This window comes from Sipha flava, unplaced genomic scaffold (genome assembly GCF_003268045.1).
Source record: "Sipha flava isolate LNK unplaced genomic scaffold, YSA_version1 200_pilon_pilon, whole genome shotgun sequence".
In the NCBI taxonomy this organism is placed as follows: domain Eukaryota; kingdom Metazoa; phylum Arthropoda; class Insecta; order Hemiptera; family Aphididae; genus Sipha; species Sipha flava.
In genome coordinates, this window is record NW_020272785.1 from 293,132 (window position 1) to 313,267 (window position 20,136).

Consider the following 20,136-nt stretch of genomic DNA (forward strand, 5'->3'; position numbering starts at 1 on the left):
TATACTATATATGTTTTTTTTAAATATCATATTCAATTTTTTTTTTTCATTATTATAATATATACATTTTTACCCCCTCGAGGCCATCGTTCAAAATGTATTGCATTGTCATTACATCGTAGCTATTTATTTTGATGTGAACTTATGCTTGTATAATGGGCTTCATTCATAGATAGATCATGATGACAGATGACAGATTTTAAACCATACGATTCCATACCATACCATCAACTTTATTAATTATTGTAATGGATAATGCATTAATGGTTAGGTTTGATATTTTGGTACTGACATTATTCCAAAGTTGTATTTGAAAGTACAAATATTCTTTAGTATTTACTATATTTGTTATCTGCATATGATCTGTATTAGTATTACAGACACTGCAATTAACGCCTTCTATTAATACTTCTCTGAATAAATAATCTAACGTTGTTTTAAAAGTTACCGTTTAATTTTCATTAGGTACGTTAAGCTGAATAATATAGTTTTGAGTTATTTGTATTTTCTTATTATGGCACGCAGAATAAACTAATTCTATCTGTAATTTATGAGATAACGCATTTTTTAGTGGATCGTAAATGTTTATAAGAGCACTAATAAATTCAGCATACACATTGTATTTGTGGTTTTTTTTAAATTATTTCTCCTTTTTCTTAATTTCTGTTTATATGTTTTAGAAATAGCAAATAACAAATTATAATATAATTATAATTATGTTATAAATAGTACGGCCTACTACAATAACAACAAATAAAACGTGGTTTTTCTATTATATACTGGCGCGGCGGTCAGGGGCGTATTTAGACTTATTTCTAGAGGGAGGCGACTCAAATTTTTCCTTTAATTCAGACTCAAAATTTACAAGTAAAATTTTGGTAATATTTATACCAGGTGAATCCTTAATATTTGTGGTTTTTTTTTTTTTTTTTAATCTAATGCCAGATCCACTTTGAATGGTCTTTTGTGTAATTCTTTTTTAACACCTCTCCGTGTTTTGAAAGTTTCGCTTGTGTTTTATCTAATTTTTCACTAAGTGTGGACTGGGTCTTCAATCAAAATAATATAGGTGTATTATTTATCGTTATGGGACATATAAACGTTATAAGCAATTGAGTGTTTAACGCTATAAATAATTTAAACGTTATTCAATTAAAGCGTTTAAAAAATTTTCCGTTTACTATTATTGACAATTAAAACGTTATGAAAAATTTAATGTTTTCCGTTATTTAAATTGGTGTAAAATTTGAAAAGTTTTCAAATGTAGTAATACTATAAAATAAATCATAATTTTTGTTTCTTAGTAAAATACCCATTACTTATATTAAATTTGTCTTGGTCTAAAAATTCTCGGAGAAGGCGATTGCCTCCATCGCTCCCCTCAAATACGCCACTGGCGGCGGCGAATAAACACATCTACACCGAACGTCACCAGAAACATGAATGTCGATAACAGAAATAACGAATACGATAAGCGAAGACGTGGGCAACGGCAGGAACCGCAAGTCGCAACCGCTGCCCGTGACGAAAACGTATACGGAATAGAAGGGGTAATACGGTCTCGTGCGCTGCTGCGTGAAACGTAATAACTAAAAACGGTCGAGCACAATATCTTTTTGCTTCAAAAATACTTGACTTTTTTGCTAATATATTCGTTATTATTCAACCAATTTTTTCGAAAATGACAAAGGTATAATCTACAAATCATGCCCGATCTATTGATACCACAAACAGACCAATCCGTTCATTCATTACATGTAGGTCTGTAGCCCTGGCTAAAGAAAACGGGCAAATTTACACACATTCAATGGGCAAACTCTGGTTCGTGTAATATACCACGGTAGTGACCGCCTCGCTTTTTTTTTTTACTTAGCTTCGCGCTACTATCGTCACGCTGGATAATTATTCAATTATCTATGGTCACAATTAGTAACAAATAAATGCCGCCAAAACCAAATTTGATACTGGTTTTCTCGATATCACAATATCACATCAATAATACATCGGTAGTACAAGATATGTTATGTCTAGTTCTTATTTGAAATGATAAATCCTGAAACATTTTTACACAGATTCATATATAATACACAATAATATTTAGAATAAATTATATTATTATATTTCAACCTACACTTTAAAATATGATGCATTGGTGCTATTCTCAATATAATGATGAATGACAATAGTTCTTTTAAATTTATGCTTGATTTAAATTTAAAAATATTTTAATTTAATTTCTTAAAATACAACGTTCAATGTCTAGTTAAGTTTTTCTACATTTCTATTTAAAAATGGATAGTGATAATCGACATAGTATAAACAGTGATTTAAGCAGTTGTTTGCAAAGTTTGAGTTCCCGTAAAATTACAGAAAGAAAGGTAATTGTAATATACTTATATATATTATGTATTTTTATTTAAATTATAGCTCATATTTTAAAATATTTTTAAAAACTTTTTTAATTAAGCATTTTTTTTTAATAGTTAGCTAAATTGAATTATATTATATAATATAAAATAAATATGCAATTATATTAAGTTTAAACCTTTTCCAATTGGGCAGATGATAATAATTAAATATTGGTTGGTGCAACCTAACAAATATAATCTATATTAATGTTATTGTATCATACTTATATTCACTGAAAAATATTTTCAATAGAAATTTGAATCTGAATCTTATTTTGCCTGTCATCTTATTACATTTAATAATTTAATTAATTATTATTATTATTATTATTATTATTTTTAAGTTAGTAAATTTTAGGAACTCAATTTGGAGTATATGTTCAGGGCCGGATTAAACACGGAACCTAGGGCTCCAGGCCTAAAAATATTTAAGGTCCGTAAGTGGCCTTCTACCATAAACCCAGTTCAAAATATTTTAGGTTTAAATTTTATTATGGTTATACATTTTTTTAATTTTCGCAATTGTAATTTTTGTATCTGTAATTGAGATTTCTACTCAATTAAATAAATACAGAAGACATTTTTGTGGAGTTTCAAAAAGAGAAGAGAAAATAAGAGAATAAAATTAGTTTTAAAATATTATAATTATATTTTTACATTTGATGAATAATATTGTATATTTGCATGTAATGAAAATTGACAAATATTAAAAATTGTTAAAGGTATTTCTATATAATCGATTGCTTTGTATCATTTTTTTAAAGAAATGAAATTCAGTTATTGGTAATAGATAGTATAAAGATTAATGGCCATTTGGACTGCTAGGCTCCAGGCCCAATAAAATCTTAATCCAGTCTTATATATTAGATTAGGTTCATGTTTATTATTCTCACTACCATAAGTGTCAAATTGATTTTCATATAAATAATATATATGTAATTATAATAATGATAATTGTTGATTAATAATATAATAAAATAAATATTTATTTATAAAATAAATAATGATAAATATATTATTATAGTTTGAATTTGATTATTATTCTTCTATAACAACTAACAATATAGGCATTCATAGATAGTAAACTTCTAGATGCAAATTCAATAAGAGTTACCTTGTGTACTGTTTTTTTTATAAGTGTTTATATTGTGTTTTAAACACTTTTTTTATGTTCAGATAATTTTATTATAAGATCTTATATCACCAGGGTTTATTTTTTGGTGTTACTTATTCTTGAATAATCAAATATAATGTGACTATAATAGATAAATAATTATCACAATTAACTACTAAAACTTCATATATTAATATATTATTATTAATTATAATTATATTATTAATTCATTATTGATTATGCTTAATCAATGATATTACTATATTAGATTTGATTTGGTATAGTTAAAAACAAAGTAACTTATATTTTAATATCTAAAAAATTTCAGTTTTCAATCGGTGTTTTATATATTCTTATTTACCTACTATTCGAATGAAATATTCTTCTGTACTCCCTATTCAACATAGAAAAGAAAGTTTAAAATATGTATAACTTTTTTTTTTTTAATAAGTTTCTATTAGGTTTAATTTTATTGTTTTATATCAAAATATTTAATATTTTTAATTTATAAAATATTTTGCAATAAATGTTAAAATTTGTCAAAATCTGAATTATGGCTAATAATTGTTTTTACCACACTTGGTTTAAAAAGTACAAATATATTGTAATAATTAATATAATTTACTATAGATAAAAAGACAAGAAATTCAACAGCTATTAGAAAGTGATGAAATAATAGCTTTTTTGAATTATAACAGTGGTCAACAAATACAACATGTTGATGACAATAATTACCAAGTAACATGGAAATATCTTCTTAATTGCTGCCATAGAAGTTTAATTCTTGTAAGCATTACAATTTTTTTATTTTTTTAATTATTATTAACATTTTTATTTTTATATTTACAAGGATATTGAAAAAGAAGATATTAAAAAGCAAAAATTAGGTACTGAATACAAACAACCAAATTTAGAAAGCAATTCTACTTTATTAAAAATCATTATCAATAAAGCTAACAAAGGTTTGAATTTAATAAGTTTATATGTGTACTATACACATTAATATTTTTTTAAATACTATAATTAGACAAGAATAATTTCACATTTTTCATATACGGTTGTTTAAGTTTGTTATTGAGTTCTTGATAAGTTGCCCATTCATAATCTAACCAATTGTCTTTTTTTTCTACTTTTCCATTTAAAATTGTTGCTTTGAAAAAAAATATTTTTGCTCCTTCGATTTTAGATTGTTCTCGTTTTTCTTTAGGATATTTATACTGATAAAATCCACATGGAGCATTTCCATAAAATCTAACATTAATATTTTTACCACATGATTCTTTTATTATTCTCTCTGCTGTCTCTCTTAATTGTTCTCCATCTGTCCATAAACCTTGAGGTAAAATCCAAAAATCTTCATGTCCTAACTTTTGTTTTATTATTAAAACCAAGTTGTCTTCTAACTTACGTTTTAATGATTTATTATCGTTTTTTTCATCTGCTTCAGTTAAACGACTACCAAATTTGAATTTTAAAAGTTCTTCTTTGTTTTTATCTAAATAATCTTGTGCTGATTGGCTAGATGATTGATCCATACTATCAAAATCAATAACTGTACCACTTTTTAATTTTTCCATTCTGTAAATATCTTTTTCATGACGAAGCTCATGGTCTGATTTTAGACTTTTTTCAAACTCAATTTCTTTTAAAATATTTTGATAATTTACCTCGATATCTGTTAATGATTTTGTAATAACTGGTTTACGTTGTAGACAAACACTAGCCATGATATCCCATTTTACCTGTTTTGTTGAATAAACTCTATTATATAACTTTTTTAATATTATGTTATTAAAGTTCTTCATACTTTTTTTTTTTTCAATACTGATATTCAAATATAATTATTTTGTAACTTTTAAAAGTAATTTGGAATTAAATTCAAATATTGTTATCAATATATAGCTCGTTTTCCTATCATAGAGTAATATTCCTCTGGTTCATATCGGTTAAATATTTTATCAATTAACCTTAAAAATGTCAAGGAAGTTTAAAAAAACAATAATAATTTGATTCCTAAAACTTCCTTGAACAATAATTGTTTAATTTTTCAAATATTGATGTAATACCTTTTGAAGTCTAAGTAACAATTCTTGGATGCGATCTGGTAGTAACTTTTTATACATTTTTCACCAAGGCCGTAACTGGAAAAAAATTTCGGGGGGGGGGTCTAACATTATTATTTAATACAATTTATAGTTAATAAACTATATCCACCGCTAAAATGTTTCTATTTTCGAAAATTTCGGGGGGTCCGAACCCCTGGACCCCCCAGTTATGGTCTTGGTGTTCACAATCGCGCTTATGGTTATGAACCATTTCATAAGGTTTATCTGAATGACAATTATATAATATAATAGGATTAGTCTTGGCGGGGACATAGTTTTTTCATGTTTTATTACTTTACCCTATTTAAAACCTAGTTTGGTGTAAATGTTAATTATATAACAAATAAAACAAAATTTCAAATTAATTTATATGGTAGTTTTGGTTGTACTGTTACGGGTTTGATTCAGGAGTTAAAGACAATTCACACATACATAGGAATATTGTAATCAGAGGGGATAATCTTAAATATAATGCATACATGTAAGTACATGTAGTATCAGAGACAATGCATTTATATATAATTAATAGATGCACATGCGTGAGCTAAGAAACTCTAAAACAATATAATAAGAATTTACTACGATATGATACTATTATTAATAACAACATAATTATCTTTTTATTATAATATTATAAGATTAAAAGAAATATTTTTATCCTCAATTAGTAACATATTAAGCATAACAATATTTAAGAATACATACAATGTAACTAAGTAGGTATTTAAACAAATAAAGTTAAATCATAAAATTATAAAAACAAAACAAAAATCATAAAAATATCCCTTACTCAAATTAAATATAAAAATAATATAAGAACAACGTGACATTGTAGTATAGTACCATATTTAGCTATAAATAGCAATTATTTCCTAATTGATCGTTTAAATTTAGTTACAAGTTACATTACTTACATTAGATTATAATTAAAACCCGATGTATTTGGATTTATTTGCGTCATATTTAGGCAATATTAAAAATTTGGTAAAAATTTAAAGCAATCATGTAATAATGGGACCCTCTGAATACTTTAGGTGGGCCGGGCTAAGGCCGGATACATATTAGGGTGGGCCAGACACACCCAGGCCTTCCCTTAGCTACGTGTCTACAGTGGAGCAACCAGGATTGGTTTTCGGGGGAGGGATGTGAATTTAGAAAAAATAAGCGTTTTCTGCAGGTGTTTGTTAGGGATAAGGAAGTAAGATTAAGTTAGGTTTATGAGTAAAATATTTAAATTACTAATTAAATTTCAATGTCATATTGTGATGCCACTAAAAAAAGTATTATACAATCGACTATCGAGAAATCGTAGTAGCAAGGTTATTGATATTATAAAGTTGAACGGAACGTTATAAAACGGTCCATATTGTCATGTTAATATTTTTATCAATTATAATACGAATAATATTCATATTTCATATCAATCAACCATTTCGCGTCTTCAAGATAAACCATTTTTTTTCCTACTAAAATTTGTAAAAACCTCAGAAAAATTTCGGGGAGTCACAACCCCCAAACCCCACCACTAGTTACGCTACTAAATGTAACAAACAATCCTAGGCTGGGCTCACAATAATGATTAGATAAAAGCCGCATCTTGGACTGACAGAAAAACTCGATATTTAGGAAATGACATATCACTGACCACATCTTATGTTGAATAGTCATGAGATCAAGAACGATAGGGAGTTCACTCGAGATCAGTGTATAAAAGAGAATCCAGAATAGACCCATTTTCAGAAGTGTTTTAGTCCGGTCAGTGCAAGCATCTTCACATTGGTTTACATAATAAATTAATTGGACTTATTTGTAATAAAGTTAATATTTTAAAGTCAAGAGTTATTTTACCTCACTACATTTCGTAATCTACATTGATTGAAAAGCTGCACAATTGGTTGTGCTCTACTCTCGTTGCACTAGTCTGTACACTCAGACTGGCACGCAACAGTATGCTGAATTATCCGGTTTTGTATCGTCTTTCCTGTACCAATATTTTTTAAAATTCTCATGCTGCTATTACCAATCCTACAAAATTATCTTTGAACATTTATTCATACAAGAAGAAAATAAATAACTTTTCTTTTACATTTTTAAATTTCTATGACACAAAAATAAGTTATTTATAATGTTATTAATGTTTTAGAGCACCCATACTTACCTATTGATGATTTTCTTAAGTGTATTCTTGATGTAACTCGAAATGATACTTTTGAATTGTTTATGGGAGAAATATATTATAAAATATTAGAATATAATATTTTATCACAGCGTTATTATTGGCATTTGTTAGGTGAGCATTGGAATGGTAAGTAAAATATATTATTCATATTTAAATCAAACATTTAATTATAATAAATGTATTGGTTTTAGATTTTTTTTATTTGGCCTGCAAATTATATAAGTCTGATTTTGCAAATATGAAGCATGTTTCAATAAAAATCATGAAACATGTCGTAGTAAGAGGATATGCTCATTCCTGTGTAGCATTTGTTATTAAAAACAAGTAAATAATTAAAATGGTTCATTTAAAAAAATGTTATATACACATTAAAATATTTGTAACAATCCCATTTATCTGAATACAAAAATGTATTAGTAAAATATGAATTTAAATACAAAAAAAGTTTTTCAGAATATTTCTGAATAGGTATTATACTTTTATTCAAATGTACAGTATAATGCACTTTTATTAATTCAATTTGCTAATATTACATTTTTACTAGAGTTAAAATTATTATAATATGTTTAGTATTTTTATAAATTATAGCTAACTAGTTTATTATTTAAATGCTAAAGTAAAATTTAGTAACATATTTTTACTTATTTATATAAAATATGTTGTTTGCTTTTAGACAAAAATTTTAAAAAATCTTTCAAATGAGGATTTATTATAATCTATAAAATTTATATTTACTAAATGATTGCTTCACTTTAAGGTTACCTGCTATTTGTTAGACTTCATCATCATTTATTGATAAGTAGAACATATTGCTATGTATAGATATATAATATTTATTATTTTCTTATAGAATTTTATTGTACTTAAATCAAGCAATTTTGGATACACTTCAAGTTACAAATGAGTATTCTTTAAGAGAAGATTTGCTTATTCTTATACTCATGGTTTGTAAATCTGTAAGTTTACTTTTACATATAAATAATAAAATATTTAATTTTATTATTTTACTTATATTTAATGGTTTTGTATTTAATTTAAATTAAGTTCTGTTACATTTGTGTCATGCATATAATGTATTCTGTTTTTCAATGAAGTGATGTGATGTTATGTTTATAAAAACATTGATTTATACAATATTAAAAAAATAATTGGTTTAATTGTATTAAGGTTGGAGTAGAAATTCGTAAATCACTGTGTTATTTTATCGAAGAAAATTGTATACATTTAATAAATTTATATGAAAAAGATAGACCTAAAAAGGTTTGTTCTTTAATGTAATAAATTACTACTCAATATTTATAAAAATAAAATGTTTAGGTTCAAGAAATACTGTATCAATTGTTAACTTTTTTTATACAAATACATCATCCAAAATGTATTGGCATCAATCATCCAGTATCATATGCTTTTGATAAAAAAATTTGGATTAACCAATTATATAAAATATATGAGTTTGTTCATCGTGAAGTACAACAAACCAAAAATAATTTATATCCAACATTTTTAAATTACATTTCAGAGTTGGCTGTTACTAGTTTTTATACAGTAAAATTATTATAATTCTAAAATAATGTATTTATTTAATTTGTTGATGTTTATAGGTATATTTTAATAAATTAAATACTTTAAACATGCCTTTGGCTGAATGTCCGAGGAAAAAAAAAAAGTATGACATAGATTTATTATCTTTTATAGGGGATCTAACTAATTTAAAGAAATCAGAAATGTGTACCAGGTAAGGTTAGGTTAGGCTAGCTTTTAATACTTGAATTTAAACTTCATATTTAAGCCATCATTTATATCTTATATAAAATATCTTATACAATCATTGATCATTTTTTATTTTGTACATGAGCTAATAGAGAGAAAATTATTTTCTTTTATTTTTGTAGTATAAAGAAATTTTGTAATTTTTCTTTGCAGTAAAAGTTGTTAGTAATAAATAATAATACTCAAGGTAGATAATTGTTTCAGGATATTATTTAAAATATATACTATTATGTACATTATTTTTAAATTTAATAAGTCTTACATTGTAATAAACTTTATGGAATTATTTTATTATTCATACTAAATTCTTACAAGCGATATAATTTTAAACAATTTACTTTGTAATATTATAAAAAGTTTTAATTTATAAATGTTCCTATTTAATCCAATAAAAGTTAATTTTTGTTGAGTCTCAAGTTTATCAAGTTCACAACTTTCATTCAAATAGGAAATTGTAACCCGAGTCATTCTAGATATTTGTTCTGATTTTTAATCAAGCATAATTAGTATAAAATATTTTAAGTAGTATGAAGAATTTCATTTGTATTGATTTTTAAAAAAAAAAAAAAATTAATTTGAAGTACAAAATTGTAGTTATAAAATTTAATTTTAATTAGTTATACTTATTTAAATTGAATATTGTTATATAATTATTATTATATAATAATTTTTAGGCTTAATATAATTATAAAATTACATGTAAATTATCCATCAATTCTAAATGAAGGGGATTATAAATATATGTTGCAATGTATAAAAAATTGCTTAAATTCATCTTATGATACAGATACAACTAAATATTTAATTATGTAAGTTTAATAGTTATTTTAGAATATTTTTATCTTTATGTTAATAACTTTTTTGTTTTTTATATTTAGTTGTTGTAACATTTTAATTAAATCAGAATATTTTAAATTGTTTATGATGAAATGTGATCAAGTTGCATCTTTCTACAAGACGGTTTGGATTTTTATATTAAAGTAAATAATAAATATTTTTACTAGTAGAGTAGTATACAGTATATAGTATAGTATACTATATAGTAAACACCTTTTGTACAGTTAATAAATTAGGTCCCTTAATTAATATTATCTTAAATGGAAATTCTAAACATATGTTTTTTGTTTTCTTTTAACTGTAAGTATTTAATAGAAACAATAAATTATACTAATTAGCAAATAATTAATATATATAGAAAATAGTAAAAAGAAAATCTAATTTATTACCATATAAAAACATATTATATATTACATGACTATTCTTTAATACTGATTATGAATTGAATTACCACATATGATTTGAAAATTTAATATTTAAGATATCAGCATTTTCAATTATTTTAAGGAAGTATAGTATCTGAATTATTCAAGAACTCCTCAAAGACCCCCTGTAATCAGGGATCCCTTAGCACTGCCTCATTTTGTCCTATAATAGCTATACTGCTGTTTGTAGATAGAGTCTTTTATTTATTATAAGTTAATATTTCTTATTACTATTATTTTAGAATCATAATGTCAAATGAAAATGTAGATGTATCTCATGATTTATTACAGTCATTAATTATATTGAAAACAAATTGGTGTGATGAAATGTTTATTGATGTATTAAGACCATATTTGAATAAAACAGTAAAAATTGATGATTACAGTCTGAAAACATTAATAGTTTTGTTTAAGACTAAAGGATTCTGTAGTACATCCATAAATGTAACAGTAAGTATAATTTCTTCAATACTTAAAATTATTTTCCATTATTTAATGTATATAAATGTTTTTTTTTATTTTTTATAGAATATATCCTTATTACTTGATTGGTTGTTACCAATAAATATACAGAATGAATTATCAGTGCAAACATTATTTTCAAAAGTTAATCCCTATCTTCTATCAGAAGTAATGATATTAATACTAACAAAACCTAGTGGAAACAAATTAATTAACAACCCAAATAGTTTGGAATTTGAAAAATCTTGTGATTTCATGGACATTTGTTTTTATTTAAAACTTCAAGATATTCCTAAAGTACAAATTAAAAACATTGAATCTGATGAAAATAAAAGTAAAATTTATCATATAATAGTAAAATCTGTGGTATTAATATTTACTTACACAAACTATTTAATATAATTCAAATGTTTAAGTTGTATATTTAAATAGGCTAGTATAGTGTTTTAGTTAAACTAAAATATTATATTATATTTAAAAAGTTTTTTTAAATATAGCTAGTATTCAATTCTATTACTATTCAAGTAAGTTATGTTTGTGATAGTAGATATGTCTAAAATATAAGATAAAAAATAAAAGTCCTTACCTATTATTTATTTTATGTACAAATATTCTTAATCAGTTTTGATTAAAAAAAAAAAACAGTTTTCAGTTATAAAACATACACATTTAAGAGTATTAACTATGACATTATATTTTTTTAAATTAATTTTTATAATTTTTTATTTCTACCAAATATTTCAGCTATGCAGTGAATTCTTTTCTAATATTATTTATTTATTATGTATAATTGACTTATATTTTTTTATTCCTAAAAATTCTTCAGAATATTTATTAAAAATTAAATCTAGTTGTATTAATGATTTAATTTATGATTGTAATATAATAGTACTTAATAGATTTTACAAATTTCTTGATAAGTAAAAATTCTTGAGCCTTCATGAAAATAATCAAAATTACAGTTCATATATTTTAATTACATAGTTATAGTTATAAAACAATAACTCTAGATGGGTTTGGTAGAAATTAGCAATCAGCTGTAGTTACCTTCTGGTTATTTTGTTATGCAGAATCTAGCATTACTAATTCCTGGATGATTGGTCATCCATGAACACCACTATGTGTTTCAAACCTATCAACTAACCAATCATATTCTATAATTATTTTAACAGTTTATGTTACCTAGAGTATAGTAAATAAAATTAAAATTATTAAAATATTTTTCTCATTTAAATTAAAATTTTTTTTAACTAAGAATTCAAGAATAAGATTATTTTACTATAAAACAATTACTTGAAAATTACTAACAAAATTTTTTTTAAGTTCAAGAATTTAATAAGTCATAAGTTCAAATAATAAAATTAGCATTTAGTAAAAAATTATTGTTGTTATTTGTTTATATTTAACTAGAATAATTTTGAATAAAAACCTAAATCAACTATATATACTTTCTTTTTTTTATCAAAATTGACTCTTATCATATAAAATTAGGCTTAGTAACCAAATAATAGTCAATGGATACCTCATAAATGGCATTATACTAAAGTATAGCTATCCTAAAGAACATTTAAACATTTAATGTGAATCAATGTATATATCATTGTTTAAAGATTATTTAAGAGTATTTGTCAAAATATGTGTGTTATGTTATAAAACATCTTCTTAACAACTTAGCGGACCATGCAGGTCAGGCTCATCTCTGCCATCACTATTCCATTCCATCAATTTCTGTCATCGCATCCTCTATTTGCACATTTTCATGGATCATTATTAAATCTTTTTTACTACGTCCTTCCATCTGGTTTAGGGTCTTTCTATAAACCTTTTCCCCACAATTCTTCTTTCTGTAACTCGTTTTACAGTTTTCCTATCTGGCCTTCATACATGTCCAGCCCATTTTATCCTCTTGCTTCTGCTATGTGGTAGTATATTTGGTCATCCACCAAATATTGTAAGTCATTATTATGTCTTCTTTTGTACATTACTGTTTCTATATTGTAAACTAGGTTAAATATTTTTCTGAGTCCTTTTTTTTTCCTGTTGCACTAATTTAGAGTAGTCGCCCTTTGTAGTAGCCCACGTCTCACACCCATATGTTAATATTGATCTTAAGTAACTTGTGTATAAAGTTAACTTTGATTCTCTCGATAATAACTTTGACTTGAATAGTTTTAGTAAACTGTAATATCATCTATTTACGCTAGTTACTCGTACTTTTATTTTATTTCTTGTACGTTATTTTTGTTGTTTATATTTACGCCTAAATATTGAAACGCTTCTTCCTTTTCAAAAACATAAGAGTCTACTTGGAAATTTAGATGTAAGTATTATTTCGTGAGATACACATATATTTTTTTTCCCTGGTTAATTTCTAAGCCCATAACCTGCCTGGTCCTAAATGTTTTTTGTGGTTTGATTCACCTAAGTTCTGGAGTATCCCAAGATGACTACATCATCCGCATAGGCAAGGATGGTTTAAATTTTACCTACTTCAATTTTTGGAATTTCATTGGTAGTTCTCACTACCCATTCTAGAGCAATGTTGAATAATACCGGCAACAGTGTGTCTCTTTGGCGAAGGCCAGATTTTACTTCGAATTTTTCAGACAATTCTTGCTGATATTTTACCTTTAAATTAGTCTTACTATTACACATCTTAATTATATCTATTTATTTTTGAGGAATACCCAAATGTCTCATAACCTTCCATAGTTATTTTTATTAATGAAATCACAGGCTTCTTTGACATCTATAAATATCAAGTGAAGATCTTTATCATATTCGTAGTGCTTCTCTACTAGTTATCTGATGGTATGGATATGACTGACAGTTGATTTTCCTTTTCTAAATCGATATTGGTATTCCCCCACAATCTTTGTTGCATATGGGCTTATTCATTCTAATAACAATTTTGTAAATAGGTTCTTTATATCCTGTGTCTAATAGTGATACTCCTATAATTTGACACTATCATTGGATCTTTCTTCTTGAAAATAGGGCATATTATTGGCGTACTCCACATAGATACGTACAACACAAAAGTATTATATATATCTATAGTACTCCACTCCTCTGGCATAGGTTATCTTTTCCATACTTCGCTAATAACTCCATGCAATTTGTTTATTAAGTCTTTTCTACCATTTTTTATTAGCTCTGCTGGTATTTTGTTTTTACTCATCGATTTGTTATTCTTAAGAGTTTCTATTATCTTTGCTACTTTTTTTCTATTATTGTTAGTTTATTATTGTTATAAAAGTATGCCAAGTCAAAAACATCCTAGCTCTACTAATAACTATTGCGGCCTATTATTATTAAGGCTAATATTTTTATTTTATATGAATTAGCTGTATATAAAACATTGTAATGTACACTGTGTGTTTAAAGTTCTAATGTTTCATGATCCCAATTTAATTCCGTTTATAAACATCTAGGATGTTAAAATATTTATTAAGATTATTATGTTTTTTACTACAAAATCAAAAACATCAAGGTCTAAATAGTATGTTAATATGAATATTTTACTTTTTATTATAGGAATTAAACAAACAATTGATGAAAGTATTTTGAAAAGATTAATTTATTTCATAAAACAAACTATGCCAATAGAAAAAAAAATCAAATATTGTAATATTACAATTATTTTATTCTTTAATAAATTTTGTTTGTTTTCTTGAAAATCAGTTACCTCAGTTTATTAATGAATATAATGAATTCGGGTATTTATATTATATTTTTATTTTCATAATTTACTATAAATGTTTAATATTTATTACAAATAATTAGTTTTTGTGTTCATAGATTATATAAATTTGAATACATGGAAAAAGTAAAAAATATAGTTTTAGAACTAAAAGATGATGTTAATCAATTAAATAATGAAGAATTTGTTAATGTTTGTTCGTTATTTTATAAAAGGTTGCAATTTTTGGATGATCAATTAGTAAATGTAGTATTAAACCATGAAGCAAACAAAATTACCATTCTTAAGCTCTATAACTTAAGTAAATTAAATGGTAACTATAATATTTATTCAATTATATTATATATATTATTGATATTTTGGTTTTGTTATTTTAGATTCAAATAATTTATATCAAGTGTTAAATTATGAAAGTCTCACAAAAAAAACAAAAATTAAGTATAAAAGCAATGAATGTAATGTTAAATACTTGCTCATCAAAAGGTATGTACTCTAAACAAAAATATAATTGTGCTATTGTTTTAAAGTAAAAAAATGTTATGTTTCTTATTTTTTCATTTGAAAAATGATTAATTACTTCTTCTGGACCTACAATAATATTTCTGTGTACACTAAGTAATGCTAGGCCAGTCAATCGGTCGTCTCCTGTTGCATTTCTTAGGTAAATTTTTAATCTTTTCAGCGTCGAAAAAGTTCTTTTTGGTGTTGCCGTAGTTATTGGTAACGTTGCCAAAACTTTTAATAAAAATGAGATATTTGGAAAAAAAATGTTGGTTATAGTTTGAACATGCTTGGAGTATTTCAGGAGATCGTTCGAATATTGGTTTATCACACCATTTTCTTTTCCAAAGTTTTAATTGGTTTGAAAGTGCATCCAAATTTAAGAATTTTGAGTAAAATTCGAAATCACTTGCTTCTAATTCAGAATTAGCGCATTTATTGGGAAGTAAAAAGTATAGAGAAGATATTATTTTTTTATGGTTAGTGGATCATTCTATTAATTGTCTTATAAAATCATCAAAAAATGGTATTGTGATAGTTATACGAAAATATGTTTTCGGACAATTAGTAGCAATATTCACACGATTTTGTTGACAAGCTACTATTCTGGGAATTTGAATATTTTCTTCTTCATCAATAGATTTTAAAAGAAGTTCAGATTTTTCAAAAATTTCATCAAATTTATGATCAATATTTTCACGTAAATGAATTAATTCGTTTAGTTTTGTTTCGATATGTTCTACAGCTTCTACTAAGTCACAACTAACTGATTGTAAACTTTTACATATTGGAAGTGTCATTGTAAACAGAGTAATTGATGTAATCATACTTAGTATAAATTCACTAGTTACTATTGTTCGATAAAATTGAAGTGCTTTTGATGACGTATTGATGTCTTGAAATAATTGCAATTCATCCAAAGTTTCAACAATGGGTTGGAAAATTTCAACAAAACTTTGAATTCCGTTATGGTTTTCAACCAATTGAGTATCACACATTAATGTTAGTTTAGTCCACTTGGTATTGGGTACAATGTTTTTTATTTTAGTTTTTAGTGTATTAAATATTAAAAAGTATTATTACTATTAAATATTTAATATACTATAAACTAAAATAAAAAACATTGTACCCAATACCAAGTGGACTAAACTAACATTAATGTGTGATACAAATTTTGTCCGAAAAGCACGTACGTGAAGTTGACCCACCCTTTTTCACGGATTAACTTGAAACCTATACCAATATTTTGCGAGTTATTTGCGAGAATTTGCGAGTTAATTTTCAAAATTTGCGAGTAAGTCGTTTGCGAATTATAATTAAAAAACAGAAGAATGGGCCAACTTCACGTAGCCTCTCCAAGTCGCCCTAGAACTTCAAAACCGATAAATACGATGCGTCTTTATTTGCGAGAATTTACGAGTCCATTTTCAAAATTTGCGAGTTCACCCCTTACCCGCAAATTCCATTTTCCTACCGTGAAGTTAGCCCACCCAAGTCGTCCTAGAATTTCGAAATTGATACCAAACGATGCGTCTTTATTTGCGAGAATTAATGAGTAAGCCGTTTGCGAATTATAATTAAAAAACAAAAGGGTGGGTCAACTTCACGTAGCCTCTCCAAGTTGCCCTAGAATTTCAAAATTGTTTAATATTTTTAATTTTATTCAAATTATTTCCAATATTATAATTTTCAGATTATGAAATTAAATTATTATTATGGAATCTTAAAAAATTATTTTATCTGCTAATTCATTTATACGAAAGATCAGTGGCGGTTCGGGTGCTCCTGCACCTACCCAAACTCAAAAAAAAAATTAAAAACATAAACTATAATAATACAAATAAATACCTGTAGTGTTATTAAGATTATTTTTCAAAATTTAAATTCAGAATAGCATGCAAATAATATAATATTTAGATTGGGTTATTCTAAAGACTTATTCTAGGGTTATTCTAAATTTGTACAATATAAAAATTAAAACAAGTCAAAACACACAACACGCGTTATAATGGAATTGATGTGCATATTCATTTCTGTGCACATAACCAATTAAAATGTTTTCAGCGTATTACTTTCGACGTCACTGCGTCGGCATCGGCATTATGATTTATTTTACTCTCATTTGTTTATTATATTCTAATTATCAACTATAATAGTCATTATCTTAAATTCAAAACAACAATCGTGTTTCTATTTAATATCGACCACTGACGTAAAAAAGACAAAAAATCTAAAAACTTTTAACGTTGTATATATAATATTAATAAAATATTAAAAATACATTTTTTTTTATTTAAAAAATAAAATATTAATAAATCGATATTTTTAGCTTACATTCATCTGGTTTTGACATATCACAGATATAATTTTAAAAATTAAACTTTTTATATATGATATAAAACTATGAAATAAAATATCACATTGCATGATATAAAACTAATTGACTAATAAAGATCAATATATTGAACCAAAATATTTATTACAGTAATCTCTCGTTGTCCGCGAAGGTTACGTTCCAGCAAACCTTTGCGGATAACGAGACCGTCACTCGTCAGAACGTAGACCAAATGTCAACTAAATATGTATTAAAAATTAATACTACAGGTGAAAAAGTTTTAACCCTTCACTGCATGCAAGGGCACTGGTGCACTGCGTTGTTTCGATAGTTATAGTAACAATATTTTGATTTTTATTGATATCAATTATATTGATATATTAAACATATAATATGACAAAGCAGTTAAGTATTAAATTTCACTGTTAGAGTGTACTACCATTGATTATGGATAGTAGATACCAAGATAATAATTTCATGTTGAATACTGTATAATGGCGTATTGTGTTCTAATGTATTGGCGCACTTCCATGCAATATAGATACTAATAGTTATGTCGTATACGCCACGCAAAGGCTTGGCGTATAACAACACAAAACGAGGTATTATTGGTTATCGGACACTCTGTCAAACAAGCAAGTAAAGGAAAACTTAATAATTGACCCGGACGTTTATCTTCTTAAGTGACAAAGAACACAATCTAGCACTGCTTAATAGGATAGACGAAAAACAGGTTTTTTAAAAGGTTTACTTTCCTTTAATAGCTCTAAAGTTATTTTACACTCGAAACAACTGACAAAGAACAAGATCTAGCACTGGATGTTTCGAGCGTGAGGTAACCTCTACCTAACTATATTGTTCTCTCCCCTTAAACTGACAAAGAATTATAATCTAGCACTGGATTGAGGTTTGAAATGCAATATAATTTTATTTACCCCTTTTGTTAGTTTGCCAACTCTCTCAAAACTTGCACGAGTACGTAAGGTAGAAAAAATAATAATATAAAAACTTTTTATTTTAAAGCAAACGAAAAAATATTTATTAACCACAAAAACAAAATAATTACCGGTCACTCCCAAAACGGGCAGCGTTTCGTTCTCCACGTCGATGGTAGTAGAACGAACCCCTTTCCCGTCTTGCGGGCGGCGTTTTATGCTATTCTAATCTATATTGTCAGCATTTTGTGAAGGTGGTATGTGTTTGCTGACAATATATTAATTTTTATTAAATTTAATATACGTGTTAGGTGATGATACAACAGTTATTACTACCCTCATCAACTCCATCAATTTTTGCGTTGTAGTGGTTTGCGTAATTATTTTTCGATTAGCTAATATTACAAAATTATTAAATTAAAATATAATATAATAATATAACATAATATAATAACACGAAAAAATATCGGGGAGGGGGGGTTGATCCCCAAACCATCCCAGATACGGCCTTGACCACTAGCAACCCAATATATATAATAAAAACATTACCACACACTACATGGGGAGGATACACAAATACCTTAATTAAAATTCACTAAAAATCACTAATTTAATCAAAATTGAACTATGGCGCAATTTTGTACAGAACAGCATCCAAGTCCACATTTGACTTGTTAGATAGTGTTAACAATAGCGGATTGAGATTTGCAATAGGATTATTAATATTTTTAATATTTTATAATATAGTAATTTAATTTGAGACAAGAACCAGATTAAAAAACTGTAATCAAATTACATTGAATATTCTTTATATTTTTAATAATTATTATTCATCTTTTAAAGTATTATTTTAACATAAATGTAAAGAGAATGGATTTGTACAACTTTATTATTATTTTTATAGGTCAAGTTTTGAACTGTCAAACATCATTATTAGAAGTTTTAATACAAGACCTAAAAAAATTAGAAGATACAATTAGTCAATCATACACCTACTTCAAAGTATTATTATTTTTTTAATTATATCATTTTTATTATTAATAATATCAGATTATTTTATTTAACTATACAAAATAATTAAACTAAATTAAGTAGATATTATATTTTTTAATATATAATTATATTATATGAGTATCATATTCTCTTTATAATTTAATTTTAGTTTAATCTCATACTATTATATATTTTAATTCATAATTGTTTTAAAACAATATTAATCCTAATTTAGTTATCCAATATAATAATTAAATTAGGAGTTGATCATAAATTAACTAATTTTATTTAAAAACTTCACATACATATATGTGTTTTTCTTTTAGTATTTCCTAATTTTATTTTTATCTTTAATATTTCCAATTATTG

The 20,136-nt window shown here is 25.4% G+C and overlaps 2 protein-coding genes across 2 annotated transcripts in view; one reads left to right on the forward strand and one right to left on the reverse strand.

Moving 5' to 3' along the window:
- The first annotated feature begins 1,583 nt into the window (after nt 1–1,583).
- Nucleotides 1,584–20,136, forward strand: part of LOC112682245 (serine/threonine-protein kinase ATM) — a 42,944-nt gene continuing 24,391 nt past the window's right edge. Inside the window, 19 exon segments of the mRNA XM_025552778.1 lie at nt 1,584–2,378; nt 4,153–4,308; nt 4,373–4,484; nt 7,771–7,932; nt 7,998–8,130; nt 8,657–8,762; nt 8,974–9,066; nt 9,124–9,351; nt 9,408–9,541; nt 10,251–10,385; nt 10,455–10,556; nt 11,081–11,288; nt 11,367–11,634; nt 14,838–14,908; nt 14,910–15,019; nt 15,102–15,316; nt 15,381–15,424; nt 15,426–15,486; nt 19,679–19,776. Coding sequence (XP_025408563.1) covers nt 2,292–2,378; nt 4,153–4,308; nt 4,373–4,484; nt 7,771–7,932; nt 7,998–8,130; nt 8,657–8,762; nt 8,974–9,066; nt 9,124–9,351; nt 9,408–9,541; nt 10,251–10,385; nt 10,455–10,556; nt 11,081–11,288; nt 11,367–11,634; nt 14,838–14,908; nt 14,910–15,019; nt 15,102–15,316; nt 15,381–15,424; nt 15,426–15,486; nt 19,679–19,776 — 2,523 coding nt within the window. The 5' untranslated portion in view covers nt 1,584–2,291.
- Nucleotides 4,500–5,361, reverse strand: LOC112682246 (39S ribosomal protein L46, mitochondrial). The gene has a single exon (XM_025552779.1). It carries the CDS (start codon nt 5,325–5,327, stop codon nt 4,533–4,535), a length of 795 nt encoding a protein of 264 aa, XP_025408564.1. The 5' UTR covers nt 5,328–5,361; the 3' UTR covers nt 4,500–4,532.

Bases quoted from the DNA above. Each gene is read 5' to 3' on its own strand.
- LOC112682246 (XM_025552779.1), bottom strand. From the start codon at position 5,327: ATGAAGAACTTTAATAACATAATATTAAAAAAGTTATATAATAGAGTT.